At 52.4% G+C, this 18,329-nt stretch overlaps 2 protein-coding genes across 12 annotated transcripts in view; one reads left to right on the forward strand and one right to left on the reverse strand.

Annotated features, from left to right (window-relative positions):
• LOC131663128 (cell adhesion molecule Dscam2-like) overlaps positions 1-6,985 on the forward strand; it is a 62,476-nt gene extending 55,491 nt beyond the window's left edge. For 3 of the 11 annotated variants that reach the window (XM_058933246.1, XM_058933256.1, XM_058933253.1), the window contains 13 exons: positions 45-176; positions 238-377; positions 445-608; positions 669-880; positions 952-1,545; positions 1,616-1,891; positions 1,987-2,441; positions 2,514-2,799; positions 2,972-3,130; positions 3,417-3,568; positions 5,327-5,552; positions 6,024-6,114; positions 6,187-6,985. In XM_058933246.1, coding sequence (XP_058789229.1) covers positions 45-176; positions 238-377; positions 445-608; positions 669-880; positions 952-1,545; positions 1,616-1,891; positions 1,987-2,441; positions 2,514-2,799; positions 2,972-3,130; positions 3,417-3,568; positions 5,327-5,552; positions 6,024-6,114; positions 6,187-6,472 — 3,173 coding nt within the window. In that variant the 3' untranslated portion in view covers positions 6,473-6,985. The remainder of the gene's footprint in view (positions 1-44; positions 177-237; positions 378-444; positions 609-668; positions 881-951; positions 1,546-1,615; positions 1,892-1,986; positions 2,442-2,513; positions 2,800-2,971; positions 3,131-3,416; positions 3,569-5,326; positions 5,553-6,023; positions 6,115-6,186) is intronic. The other 8 variants (XM_058933247.1, XM_058933255.1, XM_058933248.1 and 5 more) reach the window with 7 other exon arrangements.
• A 136-nt stretch (positions 6,986-7,121) lies between these two features.
• Positions 7,122-14,895, reverse strand: LOC131663172 (battenin). Its single transcript, XM_058933364.1, has 8 exons — positions 14,815-14,895; positions 14,393-14,635; positions 11,888-12,021; positions 9,244-9,405; positions 8,804-9,143; positions 8,589-8,738; positions 8,376-8,516; positions 7,122-8,077 (listed from the first exon to the last, which is right to left on the reverse strand). Exons 1-8 carry the CDS (start codon positions 14,878-14,880, stop codon positions 7,937-7,939), a joined length of 1,377 nt encoding a protein of 458 aa, XP_058789347.1. The 5' UTR covers positions 14,881-14,895; the 3' UTR covers positions 7,122-7,936.
• Between the last annotated feature and the right edge of the window lie 3,434 nt (positions 14,896-18,329).

Here is an 18,329-nt window from a genome sequence, read left to right on the forward strand (position 1 = left end):
GTACTAGTCGATATCAGTCAGACGCTCTCATTGGCCGTTCACAGAGCCGCCCGATTTCCCGAGGAACCTGAGAGTCACGGAGAAGGGCAGCCGCTACATCAAACTCGGCTGGATATCGAGTCAAGACGGCAACAGCCCGATCATCCAGTACATCATCGAGTACAAAACGGAATCAGGTGAGAACTCGGCTCGTCTCCCCTTCGGCTCGTTTCACAAATGTCGGCCCGCCGTTTGCAGAGGTTTGGCACGACCACACGTTCCACACGACGGTGCCCGGCTCGCACTCGCACGCAGACATCAACGGACTGCGGCCCGCGGTCACATATCAGTTTCGCATCTTCGCCGAGAACGAGCTCGGCCGCAGCCAGCCCAGCGACGTACGTATACACAGGGACGACGCCCTTCGACTCGACTGGCGTTCAACGGAAACTTGGGGCTTTGCAGATCTTGGACGCGATGACTGACGGAGAGACGCCGGGAGGCCCGCCGAAGAACCTGAAGGTCGAGCCGGTGAGCTCGACCGAGCTGAAGGTGACGTGGGATCCGCCGGACGACGATCTGTGGAACGGCGAGATACTCGGCTACCACGTTGGATACAAGGAGCAGCGGTAACGGCGCGCTCGGGTCGCGACGCAGCGCGCACGCACGTAATCGATCGGCGCTTGCAGGCACGGAGCGGAGTACGTGTATCGCACGGTGGAGGGGCGCATCTCCACGGCGAGCATCGCGCTGGGCCTGGCGAGGACGGCGATACCGGGCCGCTCCTGCCAGCTGCTCAACTTGAAGAAGTACGCGCGGTACAGCATCGTCGTGCAGGCGTACAACGCCCTCGGCGCCGGCCCGATGACCCCCGAGATCCTGGCCACCACCCTCGAGGACGGTGAGTGCGATCGAGCGCGAGCGCGCGGCGGGGGCCCCCGTGCCGCAACTGCAATCCGATCTGGCGAGCAGTGCCGTCGAGTCCGCCGCAGGACATCCGCTGCACGGCGCTCACCTCGCAGAGCCTGCAAGTCTCCTGGGACCCGCCGCCGAACTCGAGTCTCAACGGCGTCCTCAAGGGCTACAAGGTCATGTACGAGAACATGGACGCGCTGACCGACACGACCAAGGTGGAGGCCAAGACCACCACGGCGCTCACCCTCACGCTGGGCAGTCTGGAGAAGCACACCAACTACTCGGTGCAGGTGGCGGCCTTCACGCGGGCGGGCGACGGCGTGGCCTCGGCGCCCCTCTACTGCGTCACCGAGGAGGACAAGCCCGAGATGCCGGCGGGCATCAAGGCGGTGGCCAGCTCCGCCACCTCGATCATCGTGTCGTGGCTGCCGCCGCTGCGCAGCAACGGCATCATCACCTCGTACAACGTGCACGTGCGCTCGGTGGGCCCCGACGGAAAGTGGTACAGGCGGGCGCTGCAGCCCCACGAGACCAGCTACGTGGCCGAGAACCTGCACAAGAAGAACCAGTACGAGTTCAACATCGCCGCGGTCACGTCGATGGGCGACGGCCCTCGGACCCCGTCCATCATCGTCTCGCCGTCCAGCGAAGGTAACCGAGCGCCGGCCGAAGGCCCGAGTCCTCCCTCGCCTCACCCGACGCGGCTTGTCCTCGTCGACAGTGCGAGCAGCGATATACTCGTTCGGCGAGACGCTGGTGGTGCCGTGGAAGCAGGACGTGCTGCTGCCGTGCAAGCGAGTAGGCAAGCCCGAGCCGACGGTCACGTGGAAGCAGTGGGGCCAGGTGATCAAGTTCGGCAGCTCCTCCAGGGTCACCCTCGAGAGCGACGGCTCGCTCTCGATCCGGGACCTGCACCGCGAGGACAGCGGCAACTACACGTGCTTCGTCGAGAACAGATACGGCTCCGACCAGATCACGCACCGGCTGACCGTGCAAGGTTCTTTTCGTTGATCGTTCCTTGCTGGGCGTTCCTCGCCTGACCGCCCAGTTCGCGCGGAAGACGGCCGATGCTGAGCGACGGTTGACTTGCAGTGCCGCCGGCCGCGCCGCTGCTCCACGCGACGAGCGCCACCAGCAACTCGATCAACGTGCAGTGGAAGAACGGCGACGACGGGGGCGCGCCGATCCGCGGCTACATCCTGCACTTCAAGCGCGAGTACGGCGAGTGGGAGGAGATCAAGCTGTCGCACAAGAGCAGCAGCCACCAGCTGTCGCAGCTGTGGTGCGGCACCGACTACCAGGTCTACTTGACGGCCTACAACCGGATCGGCATGGGCTCGCCGAGCGAGATCGTCAAGGCGACCACCGAGGGCTCCAAGCCCGACGACTCGCCCGCCAACGGCGACAAGTTCATCACCGTCAACGTCAGCTGGATCACCCTGCACCTGCACGCGTGGAACGACGGCGGCTGTCCCATCACCTACTTCGAGCTCGAGTACAAGAGAAGCGGCGAGGACCTGTGGACCTTGGTCTCCAACAACATCGAGGTGAGCGAGGCCTCTGCGCCGCCGGCCGACGGCCCGTGGCGACGAATCTCTGACGCTCGCCGCGTTGCCCAGGTCCAGAAGTCGTACACGCTGAGCGAGCTGCAGCCGGGCACGAGCTACGAGGTGCGGATCCGCGCGCACAACAACGCCGGCTCGTCGGTGGCCGAGTACAAGATCAGCACTCAGCAGCCGCACAGCAGCTCGACGGTCCCGGCCCTGGACGTCGACCGCTTCATACCCCAGCACACGCCCGTCTACGCGGACATGAAGCTGATCGTGCCGCTGGCGCTGAGCTCGTGCGCAGTGATCGTGGCCGCCGGGGCGGTCTTCTACTGCTTCCGAAAAAGTAAGCGCGACTGTACGTATTGTCCACGGGCCGAGCCCCGTAAGTCTATATTTGGGTAGCGCACTGTAGTCGAGCACGCGCGCGGCGCGCTCCGCGTCGTTCGGTCGACACCTGCACGCGAACCGCCGGCTAAAGCGAGTAGGCCAGTGCTCGAGCCAGCTGGACTGACCGTTCATTAACGTAGGGCCTTTGCTGGGTGACTTAGGGAACCTCCACGACGCGCAGACCGCCGCAGCCCTAGATAATAAGCAAAATATGGAGCAGCGGGAGCAGTACTACGCCACCGTGAGGAAGCCGCTGCGCTCGCCTATTCACGAGATGGGTACGTTGGAAAGGATACCAGGTAAACTCGCCGCTCACCGCTTCATCCACCGTTCTGGCCTCCCCCGTTCCTTTGTCGGTCTTCCTCCTCCTCCTCCTCGCTCCCCTTCCTCTCGTTCTCGTTTCGTCCTCGCGCGTATCTTGCCTTCCGTGGCCAAACGAGAGCACAAGGCGCTCGGTAGAAAAGCCGCGCGGCCACGGCTCGTATTCATCAGTCCCAACTCATCGATACTCGATCTGCGGGCGCCTCGTATAACGATGTACGCTTGGCGGTGCCGCTGCCCGCTGTGCTTTGCGCTCCGTTACAGAATACTCCGAGGACATCTACCCGTACGCGACCTTCCAACTGAAGGAGAGCGTCCCGAGCAACGACAGCCGATGCGACTCGGCCGCACCGCTGCAGACCTTCGTTTACCACGACCCCAGGCTCAGCGCCGCCGACACGCTCCAATTGAGAGAGGTAATTCTCCGTTTATACTTCGTTTTGCTCGTCCTTCTCATCTTTCGTTCGTTCCGTTTGTAAAAAGCCGCCGTTAGACCACGAGAAAGAGAGCAAGATCGGCCGGTTACGAGAATTCCATGCTTGCCGATTGCATGCTTCTTTACCCACTCCTCGGTTGTCCCGTGCTTTTTACTTTTGCTTTGCAGTTATTTTTCGTAGCCATGTGGATCGAATAGTTTCAGATAGAGCTGCAAGTCTATACTTTTTTGTTTCGTTACGACTGAAAGCTCTTTTTGTTGAAAAAAAAAATCAAATGCTAACTTTGAATATTTACTCAAACGCTTTATGGGCAATTGTTTAATTAGCTTCAATTAATGGACTCCAACCCCTCCACTTCTGTTAAGTGTTCGTTCTTTCGTCACACAAGACTAAGTAGAAGTCTTCGATAGTCTTGACAAAAGAGCCGCTGTTTCCAGTTCGTAGAAAAAAAAACAACGCAATGGTTGTTGCAACGAAAATACGAATCTCTGTAAATTTGCGGACAGATGTCTAAATGGTAGCAATCATTCGGGCACTGACCTCGAAACTTTTTGATCCGCTCTCGCAAACCCGCACGACGAGCATGATCCCCTGACACCGACACACACGCGTCACGCACAAAAGGCTTGGTAATAGAGAGAGAAAAAAAAGTATAGCAAAAAATATTGTAGCCGGCTGCTCTCTTTCTCTGTTCCGTTTGCATACCGAGGACATACATGCGCGTTTCCAGGGTACTCGTGAGGAAACTTCAAAGTCTCGAACCTGCGCCCACGTGTTCATTCATATACATTTGCGTCAAATCTGCCTCGACAATCACTCAGGTCCCGCAGTAGTAATAAAGATAACAACGTTGAAACGATAAAAAAGGCAGTTCTGATGTAACTATATTAATTTGATCCGTTAAAAAAGATGCTGGCGTGCGTGACATCATATCTCGAACCGAAAAAATGTACAACGCTGTTTCTTTTTTCGTATTTTTTTTCATTCTTTCCGTCTCTCTCTCTCTCTCTCTCTCTCTCTCTCTCTCTCTCTCTCTCTCTCTCTCTCTCTCTCTCTCTCTCTCTCTCTTCGCCTTTTTATCTTTGTCTGTCTGTCTGTCTCGGTCGCTGCGACTGCTGGTCCACTCCATCTGCTTCGATTCGCAGTACAGCTCAGTTTGTGTTTTGTAAAACCGGCAAAATCAATTGTACATACTACATTGCTGAATGATTTGTTCATACTTTTAAAGCACACTACATCTTAGCACGAGATTGAGATACATTTTTTTGAGTAGAGTTGATTATTCTCAATGAAGATTCTAAATTTCTTTCTAAGCTCAATTGGATTTTTCAGAAAAGCTTCGATTGAGCTTATTTTTTCTTTTGAAAAATCCGATTGACCATAAGTAGTAATTATTAGCGACGGTGGGCGTCGAAATTCCGAATGATCAACAAACAGCGAGCGAGCGAGCGATTTAGCACTGTTAGCCGCTACGTTGTAGTACGCGCTCTCCCGCGATTGATCGCAATAAACATCTTACAAGGGAGAAAGATCGAGAGAGTTTTGATCATTCGCAATTTGGTTAGTTAGCCTGGACGGCGCCTACCACTTGAAAACTACACGAGGCGCAGAAGCTGCGAGTCGCCTCTAGAGCTGACGAATGATAAATAACTGAGTGTGCAGCTGCGAGCGAGAAATGAGCGAAAAAGATGAAAGAAAAAAAAAAAAAATGAAAGAGTTCGGTGTTGATGTTTGCAGTCGGATTGCAACCGATACGCTAAGGTGCGCGGGGGCCGCTCGTCCTCTGCGCCGTTGCATAAAGCAGCGCACAAGACGAGTCAGGGCAAGTCCGAGTCGGAGGAGTACGACACCCTGGGCTCGGACAGCGACACGGAAGTCGGGACCAGCAGCCGAACCGAGTCCTCCAATCACCTCGTCGATTCCCATCACTCGGCCTCCGCCGCCGCCGATGCGCGCGTTCACAGTACGCATTTATCTCTCACTTTATCTCTCTCTCTCTCTCTCTCTCTCTCTCCCTGGCCTCTCCTCTAGTCACTTAGTTCCCTGATTGTTTGCCTATATTTTCTTAACTGCATCGCGTCGCGTCACGCTCAAGAGACGCCAATTGTCTCCGATTAACAGGAGGAAGCAGATCGGTCACGATCTCGGATCACTCGTGATCGTGAAGAATCAGAGGCTCATTGCTCGCTTTTTTTCGTCCGTATCTCTCGTCGCGTCGAAAGTGATTCGGGATCGATCGACCAGTGGCTTCCGTTGACTTTCATTTCTGCACGCTCCTGCGCTCTCGCGACTCTCTTTCTCTCTGCCTGTCTGCCCGACTCCGCAAGCACTTGTCGATGCTGAGTGTCAAAGATCCCTCGCTATAGCTAGTGCCCGGCCGAGCGACCGGGAGGCGTGGCGGCGTTCCTCATCAGCGTCCGCTTACTGTTCGCAGACTTCCTGTACCATGGACCAGAATCTAGCACGTCTACAGAACCCTCACCGATTTTTGAGAGAAAATCGTTTCCTGGAAGGGGACGACCCAAGTAAGTCCACTATCGCTATAGTCGAGAGAGCCAGACGGCCGAACTAACGCTGCGCGTTGCCGCTGGCGCCAGGATGCTACAGCTGGCGCGTGGTGCCGCCGAGGAGGCCCGGACAAACGGCGGCAGCGGCCTCCGGCAGCAGCAGCAGCAGCAGCTCGGGCCAGCAGCAACAGCTGGCCTTGCCAAGCACCAGTCGGCCCATGTCGCGGAGCGTGACGGACCAGGCCACAACATGTTCGTCCCCAAGCTGGATCCACCCCGGGGCTTCACCGACACGTTTGAACTGAGCGAGCCGCCCGACTGCGACCCGCTCCCGCCCGCCGCTAGGAACCTCCGCGATTTCGTCATCGCGGTGTAAATAAATGCGAACGAACGATCTCCTCGCGAGCGAGCGATCACTCGAGTAACACTGCACTGCCAGCGGCCAACGTCAGCGGCCGCTCTCCAATTCGAACCACGGCCAATCGCAGCAAACGCAATTTATCGATTACCCTATAATTGTACTTACAAAGACCTACGAATGCCTGCCTGAGCGCGTGAGTGTACAAATTAATACGCAGTTATTGATCTCGTTAGCCAAAGTATATAGATATGTAATGAGCGTGCGACAAAAATATTGAGACGACGTTTTTTCAAAAAAAAGAAATAAAAAACAAACAAAGACAAAACAAATTATCGTAATAATAATAATGAATAAAGCCAAACAACGTTGTCCTGTTGATATATCGTACACTTTATAATATATACATATTATATGGAAGATTACAAAAAAAAAACACAAAAAAACACAAAGAAATGATAAAAAAGTGATTGTTCGAACAATGAGACTCTTGCGTTTTCAAACGATTTTAAAGATTGTTTATATTCTATTTACTTTGTAAAATATACAAGACTTATTCAAAAACAGCCCTGTTGTTGTTCATTTCTATCCCATCCCTGTCGTTATTAAGGAATCATTAGGTTGAAGAATCAAATTAAAAACAATATGAGTAACAAATATTTGCGATTTTTATTTAATTCACTCACAGCAACTAAAAATGAAAGAAAAACGTAAATCAACTAAATCGGTTACATACATCTAAACATCGTATTACGCGTCTAGCTTGCTCTGACGTCACATAATTCACTTAATAAATTATTATAGCTATATTTCGGCAGCTATTATCTAATCGCTAAGTCCATAATCGGTTCTCGCCTGGCCGCTACCAAAACTTTCGCACGACGGCCAAGCTTGATAATACCATCAATTCTATACTGATAGTGTTCTCGGAACTTATTGAGGATCAAATGGTTCTCGTCCTCTCGCGTGCCTTGTATAAGCGAACAAAAACGAACACCGACGACACACCTCGTTTGTTCGACGGAATCTCCCATAAAAAAAACACTATCTACGAGCACAATACTGCCGTCGCTAATAAACACTCTCACACATACGAATTTCATTGAGTACATAGCACCAAATAGGGAAATAATGCTACTTTGAGAAATGCCGAAAAGCTTCGTCCAAGAATGGTCCGCGAAGAAGACTACGCGATAATAGTTTCTTTTTCTCTCTATCTCTGTCTCTCACGCAATCACACCACAGCTACACAGAAATACTCGCACGCGTTCTCTTTTGGGAATGAAGCGTCGCACGCAATGAAAAAGAAACGCAATTAGGAAAGGCGCCTGGTGGGCGCAAGCTGCTTACAAAAACTAGCTACGAATCAAAGTAAAAACGTCGTGGAAAGAGTTGGTCTTTTGTACAATGATTTTTACAGGAAACGCTCGAGAAAGACGCTCGCAATCAGCGGATTTTCGTCGTCACGGTCGCTCGATTACTTCAGCTGCTGAGCCGCGTTGGTAGCGGCAGCTTGCAGATCATGTTGTGCACCGGCATCGACAGCCAGCCGGCCACCAAGATGCCCACAGAGTCGGCCATCGAGGCGATACCCAAAGCTGCCTCCCGCTGCTCCCATGGAATCTGAAAGTTTTGTTTTTCCGTAATACAATTATTTTCAAGGAAAATATCTAGGGCAACGTAATGCGGACGTCAAGTCACGTCCATTGTCTTTTTATCCGCACAAATGAATCATTGTTCGCGCGCGATCTGCTGACGCTGGATTTGCTGCTCTGTGCGAGTCGATTCTCGCCAAAGAAACTCGGAAATAAAGTTATACAAAAACGTCTACCAGTACGATCGAGGAACGCGTCGAGAGTAAACAGCAATTTATTATTGACAACTGAATGGCAATGGATCTCTCGGGGATTTCGAAGCTTACCTTCTTGGTCATTTTGTAGAAGGTGTTGACGTAAGCGGCACCGCCGAGTAAGCCTTCCCAAAGAACAATGGCAAACACAATCCAAATACTCGGTATATAGTAATAAAGAGCCTCGAATGTCAATAGAAAAACGTTGACCAGCTGAAAGCGAAATCGTAGTTATTAGTTAGGTGGCGCGAGTTTATAGTGCGATACGCACGCGTGCTTGCTCACCTGCAGCACCGACATGACCCATATCTTGTCGATCGAGATGAAGTTGACGGACGATCGCGAGAAGAACACTCCGATTTGGTAGTCCACCTGCAGCCAACGGTACTGATCACAGTGGTTCAGGAAAATTCCGCGGAATTCAATGAGCTCGTACTGAAATCGAAAGGTTTGTGCGTGAGGTGTGCTTGTCTCGAAAGCGACCGACTGCGGATGCTAACCAGTCCCTGGTTGATGAAGTACTCGAAAAAGTAGACCAGTCCCAGAGGCACCATGTACGTGAGCAGCTTGGGCACCAGGGCGAGCTTCTGTCTCATGGTCATCTTGGGCGCGGCGATGATCTGCTCCTGGCTGCCGACGCCGTTGACGACCAGAGTCATGGTGGGCTCCGGATGCGTGAGCATTAGCCAGAAGGTCAGCGCTTGGGCGATCGGCACGACGAGCATCAGCAGCAGCGACTCGGACGGCGTCAGTTGGAGAAACTGCACGAGTCCGGCGTACGACAGGGCGCCGATTATGCCTGCTCCGCCGGTGCCTGACGACCATGTGGAGATCACGCTTCTGAAAAACCACCTTGTCGGTCAGCACCGAGGACCGACCTTTCGCCGCGAGCATGGATCCGCGTATCAATCTCGTGTAAACAAGAACGAAGGACACTCACTTGGTGTAACGGTGACTGTAACTGAGCATCGTCACTTCGCCCAGGCCGGACGAGAGAGATGTGACAATGACCCCGGTGATGGCGATCCAGGTGACCTTATTGCTTAGCGAGACCAGTAGAAAGCCCGCCGCCGAGAGCAACACGCATGTTCCCATCCGCGCGCTGCAAACAAGGGCAACAGCACCGCGATGCTTTAATTCTGAACTGTATATTGCGAGCTTCGACGCGCTTGCAATCTGTACGTGACAAGTATACGCATTGCAGCGCCTTACACACTATTCTTTTTTTTCCTTTTTTCTGTTTCTTTTTTTTTTCTTTTGCAAGGATGCAGAGAGCAAATTAATGTGAAAGTTTAGTTTGATTGACTCTAAGAGCGTCCCTGTCTAAGTTTCTAGCAACTCCCCTTGGGCAGGAAAACGATCACAGTTGATCTCTTACTGTTGAAATAAAGATCGAGAGATAATAAATCAGGAAACGGAAATGAATTTAAAAAGTAGATCGCTTTCTTGCCCAAAGGTGAGGATTAGGATGAGGTCTAGGTATGCAAAGTTAGTAACAAAAAAGTTTGGTTCCGAGCCGCTCAGAGTCTAATGATGCAGAAAAAAATGCAGATGAAAAGGAAAATCAATGAGCACTCTTAATGTGTGTGTGTGTGTGTGTGTGTGTGTGTGTGTGTGTGTGTGTGTGTGTGTGTGTGTGTGTGTGTGTGTGTGTGTGTGTGTGTGTGTGTGTGTTTATGTGTGTGTGTAAGAGAGAAGAGAGAGAGAGAGAGAGAGAGAGAGAGAGAGAGAGAGAGAGAGAAAAGAACGAAAAAAATGTAGTCACGTGTGACAGAGTAGCTCTTAATTAAATTATAAGATTACAAAAAATGTTGGATAGAAAGGTGCTGTACCTCGCGACGCGATGCGCAACCGCGATCACCTCGTCGCTACTCAATCCTATAAAACATACAGCAATAGTTAAATAGCTCACAGGTGCGCGTATGCCTCCGTAAGAATTATTTTTTATCATCACATATCACTTGGTCTTAATTCAGCTGATTAACGACCCGGTGACTGCGACAACGATATCACGGGCATCACACAATATAATCATCATCATCATCATCATCATCACAGATCAATCATCATCGCTTTCTATTCGGGCCATTAGCTTTTGCTCTGAAGCACAATGACAAAGGTATATATATTTATATATATATATATAAATAACATAGCATGAAAATGATTTATAATGAGAGATAAATTGAGTGGCTCTGGCCGTTCTTGAAGTGAGATTGTCGCGCACCCGAGCCCGCAGCCCGAGTCACCAAGGTCGCGAGCACGAGCGAGCCGACTTGCCGATAACAGCGTGCGTGCAATTTTCGCCGGGTGCCGCTGCTCGCTCGCTGAACGGCCGTCGGAAAGATCAATTCACCCTTCAGCCGCGGGAGCTTGCGGCTCGCTGCCCCGACGAATCCCACTCCGAGAAGCGCGCCAGGCAGATCTAGTTTACAGTTACGCTTACATGGACTTGTGGACAGATTCTGCAGAGACGCGTCATATGATTATGATTTGTACCACAGTTCCCTGTACTTGAAGAAGAAAAAAGTACATGTTTTTGTCATACATACAATTAAATGCCTGATTCGGTAATGGGGGGGGGGGGGGGGGCAATGGAGAACGCTAGATGCGATTCTATCGACGTTTTTATCTCTGATGCGAGTGTTTCAATGCTCCAGACAGTGACCTTAACGACTAACATGCACTCTGCAAACGTGTACGGTCGTCCATCTGCGACAGCTATTTGGTTTTTTTTTTCTCTCTCTCTTATTTTTATCAGCGACACATTAGGCCTGATTGTACTCGGTCACCGTTGCGTCACGAAGAAGAGCTTAGCGCGTTTCGCTGGTTGTCTCATTGTTGCTCTGACATTCGTGCATTAATGTGCCTTGACTTGCGTAGCAGTTCGTAATCGAGGCAACAGATGAAAAATCAACGTCCTAAATATCCTATCTTGAAGCTCATCAAGATTATATTCTTTATTTTTCGTATCTAATCGTAATCTCGAGCTCTTATATCGACGCGGTTACCTCGTCTCATTAAACGTGCAATTAAATGTTTGTTGTTCGTCTCTTTTTCGCGCCGAACAGCTGCAGTGGTCGTTATCGAATCAACACGCCGGACGAAAATATTTTTCTCACCATCTGCAGATGAATCAAACTTCGTTTGCCTGACTTTAACGGCATGACCCTCTTGATTTTCAGCTTGACTATTTATTTAAATGAACGAGGAGCGTACATGGATGTCTTATTACGCAATCCTTATCAAACGATTAACTTGTAACCACTACACATACATTGATCGCGATACAATTGTCATGTTCGAGTGGCTTTTAATTTGCCGACAGTCGCCGCGTATCGTTAACAAGTCAAGATATCTGCAACCGGAGTTTAATCAAAGAATGTAATCGAGTGTTACAATCTAACTTGACTGCATAGAGTAACTCGCGCTCACTCGAGAATGGAATAAAAAAAACAAAGACGAAGAGAGAGACGGAGAAGAGGCCTCCTCTTTGTACCAAATAGCCAAAGAACTATCTGACCGGTTTCACCGCAAACTTAAGCTCAACACGTGCACGTCGAGTAGAGAGAAAAGATACTTACTGTACTAAAAACGGCAGAAAGGGAGCGGTAAGTTTGATGATTACGCTCGGCACGATATCGGCCAGGAGTATCGCACCGGTAGACACCTCGTTGCACGTGCGCATCGTCTCGTTGGGTGCTGGACATGTGTAATTCTGAAAAATAAAAAGGACAAGCGAACGCAACATTTCAATCGGAGTCCTGTACTTTTTTCCTTTTTTTTTTTTTTTTTTTGTCACGACGCCTTCTCATCGCTTCGTTGCGCCAACGAGTCGCCGAGCGCGGCCGTAATCGAGGCAGCTTTTCCATAACAAAAAGGAATCTTATCGCTCGCTCGAAAACCAATTGGTTTGATGGTGATTTCTAGCGATCACTAATAAGCACTCGGAGGAATTCGAGACAAACAAAAGACGTTCGACGACGCGATGAGAAGAGATAACGAAAAAAAGCGGCGCAATCGGAACGTCGGCTTTGAAAAGGAAAGGAAAAAAAAAAGAAAAAACAAGTCGCTGAATCGGTAGGAAAGATGCTTTTCTTTCGGGAGTGAATCGCATTACAAAGATAGTCACTCGAGACGTCGTTGGCCGGATCCTCGAACACGAACGATATCGCGATGATGAGAAATTCGCGAGCTAAAAATACGCATCCGCGGCTATTCGGCTCGACTTTGGCGAGGCGGAGATAAAAGAGGCGCTCCCGAGCCCGGACCGCAGTGCGGAATTGATAATTCGGTCGCGGCGTTCGGCGGGGCCGCCGGGCGCTCTTCCGGAACTCGCGGTCGCGCAGCCTTCGGCACGATTCGTGTGCAACTGCAAAGCGAGCGGCCGAGCCGCGTTAATTCGACGTTTCGAGGCCGGGCCTCGTCGGGAATCACAGCGCAGCGACGTCGCCGCTAAATTATTTTCACGATGATTCTTTTGGTTTCCTTTTTTATCGAGCGATCGGCGACGCAGGATTGTCACCTGATGTTGCGAAAAAAATAGAGGTCAAGTTGGCAAAATTTTCGATGTAACAAATTCAAGGATATGAAAGTGCAGAAAACAGCAAATTTTGTAAAATATAAATTGCCGAACGAAATTTCAAAAAACTAAACTTGTTAGAAAAAAATTATTGAAATAAAAATGCTCACGTTCAAAAGCAGTCCTGTCATTGTTCATTAGCGCACAAAGCAAAGGCAATTGGCGGATAACAATCAGAACTGTCATGTTCTGGTTTCATTTGCGACGCGCAGCGCGAAAGCAACAATACTGCAGCTTTTAGGACAAAAACAATAGCGCGCGGCGGACCTTGAGCATTAGCTCGCCGCGGAATTCCTCGAGCTCGGCTCATAAAAAAAATATGAGGCGCGCATGCGAGGTGAGCCCGACGGCGGAGCGCCGCGCGCAATTAATATTCCAGAGCAATATATGCCGTTTTCCCGCGTCGTCGGCCACGCGCGCGCGCCTGTTCTTATCAAAATCAGCGATCACGTAAAGTCAGCGTCGCGTGCGGATTAGCCGCTCGCTCGCGGCGGTCAACGACACGCGCCACGCTCGCGAGCCGGCGTCGAGCGACGTCGTTGCAATTTGGCCGCGCGGGCCCGGCCCGACCTTGGCGCGCCGAGCCTCCTCCTCCGGCGATCGGCGGGCGCTCGGAAAATCGCGAGGCGAGGCGCGCGCGGGCGCCGGTCGTCGACGCTCTGGCATCCGCGGAATGAAAATTACCGCGGTAATTCCGGATTTCCCCGTGGCGGCTTCGAGATAATTGTTCGCGCGGCGTTGCCGGCACGTTTTTACGCGAGACGCGCACGGGAAAACCTCGCCCTTGAACGGATCGTAATCCGAGCGCCGAATGCGAATGGCACGATCGGCGCAAGGATAGCTCGCCAGTGAAAAGCCCGTAGTCCTTGCCGGCGTCGATTGGTATGCAGCGTATCCCTTCCGCGACGCGGAAGCCCTGCGCGCTTCATCCACGCTTCCTTCCCCCGCTCGGTCCGAGCGTAGCGTTCATCGCCTCCCAGCCGAGTTTTCACTCGACAAAGGAACGAGGCGGCCGTGGAAAGGAAAAGAAAAACCAAACAGAGTTCGAGATATCTATTTTTCCAGGCCGACGCGCCGACTGTTATTTACGCGCGAATTCTTCGAGTCGAGACGTCATTAAACACACATGTTTGCTGGGAGTCCGATAACAGATCGTCCCGAGTGGCATTTTATGCAAATGCTAGTTCGTCATTTGGTGAGAGTCGACAGTTGATGCGGGTGCACCGAGGCGAAGAAAATGCGCATAGAGAGGAGAAGCAAAACACTCCGGAAAGCGCCTGGAGAGCAACTGAAAAAACGTACGCTACCATCGCGGTTGGGCAACGCGACTCGTCGACTGTTTTCTGTCGGCGTGCGCACAAACTCTTATCCGAGCGCGGACGCGATAACGGACAACGTTGCACCATCGCGAGCGAGCAGACAGCGCGCCACGACGGCTCGAGGCAAACAGCCGCTACGGAAAACGGGAGGAGGAGCGGCATAGTCACAGGAGGAGCGGCATAGTCACCTTAGGATCGACAGCCTCCTCGTTGAGTATGTCGTGGGCGGCGCTGAGCATCACCACGTAGCCGTAGTTGTTGCAGAGGCCGAGCACCCAGAAGGCCATGAGGTTGCGCCAGGTATTGCGGGCGTCGCTGCCCACGTCCACGGCGAAGCCGTTCTTCGAGGTGGCCACGGCCTCGATGCTCTTCTTCTTGCCGGACATGCCGCAAAAGCCGCTGCTCAGGGACAGTAGAGTCCTATCGCTCTCCTTCGGTGGGCGCGCCAGCCAGCGACGACCGGAGAACAGACAATGAGACAGGCGCTTCGTGAGTCAGACAGCCCGCGAGCTTTTGGTCCTTGAACTAGCTAAGCGATTTGTAAACACGGCGGGTGTCCGCTCTCGTATCGCGAGTGTTGTCGTCGGCAGAGCGGCGTGCTCGCGCTTACTGTGTCACTGTGCCGTCCCCACTGACTGACGAACCGATAATGAGCGCCCTCAACGTGGCGCCTCATAGTTATAGCCGGCTCTCCCCGCCGTTCCCTCTTCCACTCTCGCTCTCTCTCTCTCTCTCTCTCTCTCGCTCTCTCTCTCTCTCTCGAGCGCGCACGCGCTCCGCCGCTGACCTTTGCACGTCGAGGGCTGCACGATCGTGTTTGCATATCGCGGTCGTTGACTAGCGCACCATGCCCGATCCTCCGACCGGTCACCGGTATTGTTGCTTCTCCGCGCTCTCTCTCTCTCTCTCTCTCTCTCTCTCTCTGCTTTTTATTCTCCCGACGAGCGACCCTGGGAGTCGCTCCCAACTAACCCGATCGTTTCGTTGCCTCGTGCACACTATAATAGACACTCGTCGGGGAATAAGTGGCGCGACCCACAGCGCGGCGCCGTCGTATTGCGTGCGCGCAATCGCCCGGAACAGCGCGAGCTGATCGATCCGAGTGGAAAATTAAGCGACGTACATCTCAGTCGTTCCGTCGCTTTCGTCAATCACGCGAGTCTCGTGCCCGCGACCGGCCATCTAGAACTTTCAAACGCCGTCGCCGCGCGTACGGCCGTTTAGCGCGCCCGGAAAGCTTCGATGGCCACGCGGAAAGATACTTTGGGATATATGCAGCCGTGCAAATATTGTGACTGGGAGTAGGCGCGCACAAAACAAACGAAAAGAAAAGAAAGAAGAAGAGCCGTAGAAGGTTATCAGGCGCGAGCTAATTCGACGCGGAAAGTGCACTCGCGAAGCCACGGCTTTCTGTGCATTCTCTCTCTCTCTCTCTCTCTCTCTCTCTCTCTCTCTCTCTCTCTCTCTCTCTCGATATAGGCACGCGCGACGAACGAACGACACAATCCAGCTCGGCACTGTCGAGCCGATACAATTGAGAGCGAAAGTTTGCTCTCGGCTTTCATCGATCGGCGCGGGCGCGAGCGTGCCGAGGAGGCGGAGGAGAAGGAGAACGAAAGGAGCGATCGCGCGCGGCAAATCGATCGGAAGCTTTGTGCCCTCGCAGCCTATCCGATGACGAGGTTCGCTGGCGAAATAAACGCAAGCTTGGAACAATGAGGCAACCCGATCCGGCGATGCGCTCGCGCTGTGGTATCGCTTTCAAAAGCACTTCGATGGCGAGCTCGAAACGGCGCGTCAGTAGGCTCTTTCGAGCAAGTTCTATGCGCGCGCGCGCACGGCCGGGCGGCTTACCTTTCGAGCCTCCGTTCAAATTCAAAGATACCGAGGCTGAGCGAGACGAGCCGTTTCGCGGAACGTCGGCGAGCGTTTTTTTTCACGAGCGCCTCGCGCGCGCGCGAATTAATATGTGGGGCACGCAGAAAGCCGAGAGAGCGGAAGGCGCGCTCGGCTGATTGGCCGCGGCGCCCCGACGTCGACGCCGGCTGTCGGACCCACCGATCGACGAGCACGCGATGCGATTCAAGGCGACGCGTGCATACCCACGGGACACGTGCTCGGGATCCACGGCTGCGACACTGACGGACTCGGCGGCGTAGACACGGCCACTGAGCGGCGACGGAGAGCGGAGAGGCCCGAGTTGCGTGGGCGCGTGTGAAAGCTCGCTCGGCAGTGCGAAGCTCTAAAAATAGTCCCGACGCCACGGCAGCTGCCCTTCTTTCGCGCTCGCATACCGACGCTCGTGCCCGCGCGATCAAGCGATTCGACTGCGGGACGCACGGGCTGCGATCCATGTTGTACCTTCGATTACGGACGCTATAAACACTCCCTGGAGCGAGGCGCGCGCGCGCGAATCTAATGGCAGTGACGATTGCCGCTGAACGCGAGATGCGGACTCGCTAATCGCAGCGACGGGATCGGCGCGCGACGAAAAAAGCGCAGCTGCGGCTCTCCCCGGGTCCGTTCCGCGCCAAGCGACGGACGCGCAATCGAGCACCCTTCGTTTCGCACAAGCTCCGATCGCGGACCCGCCGGCACACTTTGCACCACGCGCACGCGAGCTAATTTGCGCGACGTTCAGCCGACGAATATTTGATCGATCGCTATCTTTGGTATCTTGAGGATGCCAGGCCTTTTTTCGCACCCCCTCCCTCTTCCCCCATCCGCTCTGCCTCTCTTGCCACCCGGCGCGATCGCCAGTTCGGGCAAACTAATTGGCAACGCGTTACCGAGGCGATTATCGTCCTCGCGTGAACGACTTCGATCACGGGAATCGCCAATGTTTGCGCGACGGCGCGGATCTCGGTGCTTTTCGGCACTCTGTAGACAACGCGAACGCTAGCGAGATTCATGAATTTCGAGGACTGCAGCGGTGAAACAATGAACAGTCGCGAAATCGAACGTTTAATTGTCGCGATTTAACGTCCTGATTACACAGACTTCAATCATGTACAAGCGGAAATCTTATCCGTAAGCAAGTCCAAAAAATAAAAATAAGACGCACTTCTGCGACTTAATGTGTTTGGAATGTCAATTTTCAATCGAATCACCACTTTTCTAATAACAAATGCATGTTAAAATGTCACGAAAGAGTCCAATCGAACAGTAGCGTTTCTTAATTGACTTCAATACAAGAAGAAAAAAAGTCAAGAGACAGCGCCAACAAATAGAAATCACTTATCCGTATGAAAGCACATCGCTAACGGGATACATCCATGAGAATTCTCCATCGAGGCATGAATCGAGCACCGCGCGAAACATAACAGCTGTGCACAGTCGATGCTGCTGGCTTGCGTTCCAGAAAATAAAAAGCTACGAGATAAAGCTAAAATAATAAACAGGCGGCGAGTGAAAAAAAGAGGCGACGCAGGCGCCAAGGGGCTCGCTCGCATTCGTAAAACGTGCTTCGCATCAAAGGTCAGCTGTGTGGCGACGACTGAAATGGACGAAAAAACCGATAAGATAAGTAAGAGAACGACGAACGAAAATAGCAATGCGCGCACGTGGTTCGCGCCCGGAGCATCACCAGTGGAATAGAACCGACACTTGCATCATCAGTTTTGCATGTGCTAACGAGCGATGCTTACGATTGCCACAATCAGCCTTTCGAAAATTTTTAAGATGTCCCATAATTAGGACGAATTTCGGTGATTTTTCTTTTTGTTATTTTTATGGCGAATCTTCGTAATAACCGTTATAGAAATGGAAAATTCAAGCAACTTTGTACTTGGTAGCCACTAGTATAGACGGGGACGAAAAGATAAAAATCAACGATTGATCATTGTCGACCAAATGCGGCGGGGATTTTCTGGCCGTAAGGGCCATTACACCTGTTTATACCTGTTTAAATTACCGAACGGAGAGGGAAGATTTACCCGGGCATGTGCACTTTGTATAAGCCTGCGCGCCGGCGTCAGGGAAAACCCAGTGAAATGCCAAAGTGAAAAATTAGTGAGGAGATTTGCATAGGCTTTCGAATACCGACTGCTCCCCAATCGCAAGATCCGTGATAATTCCACGAGTTCCGGGCTTTGCGGCCACGCCGGATACTGTCTTGGGGAAAAT

This window comes from Phymastichus coffea, unplaced genomic scaffold, assembly GCF_024137745.1.
Source record: "Phymastichus coffea isolate CEN01 unplaced genomic scaffold, Cenicafe_Pcof_1.1 PCOF00031, whole genome shotgun sequence".
Classification (NCBI taxonomy): domain Eukaryota; kingdom Metazoa; phylum Arthropoda; class Insecta; order Hymenoptera; family Eulophidae; genus Phymastichus; species Phymastichus coffea.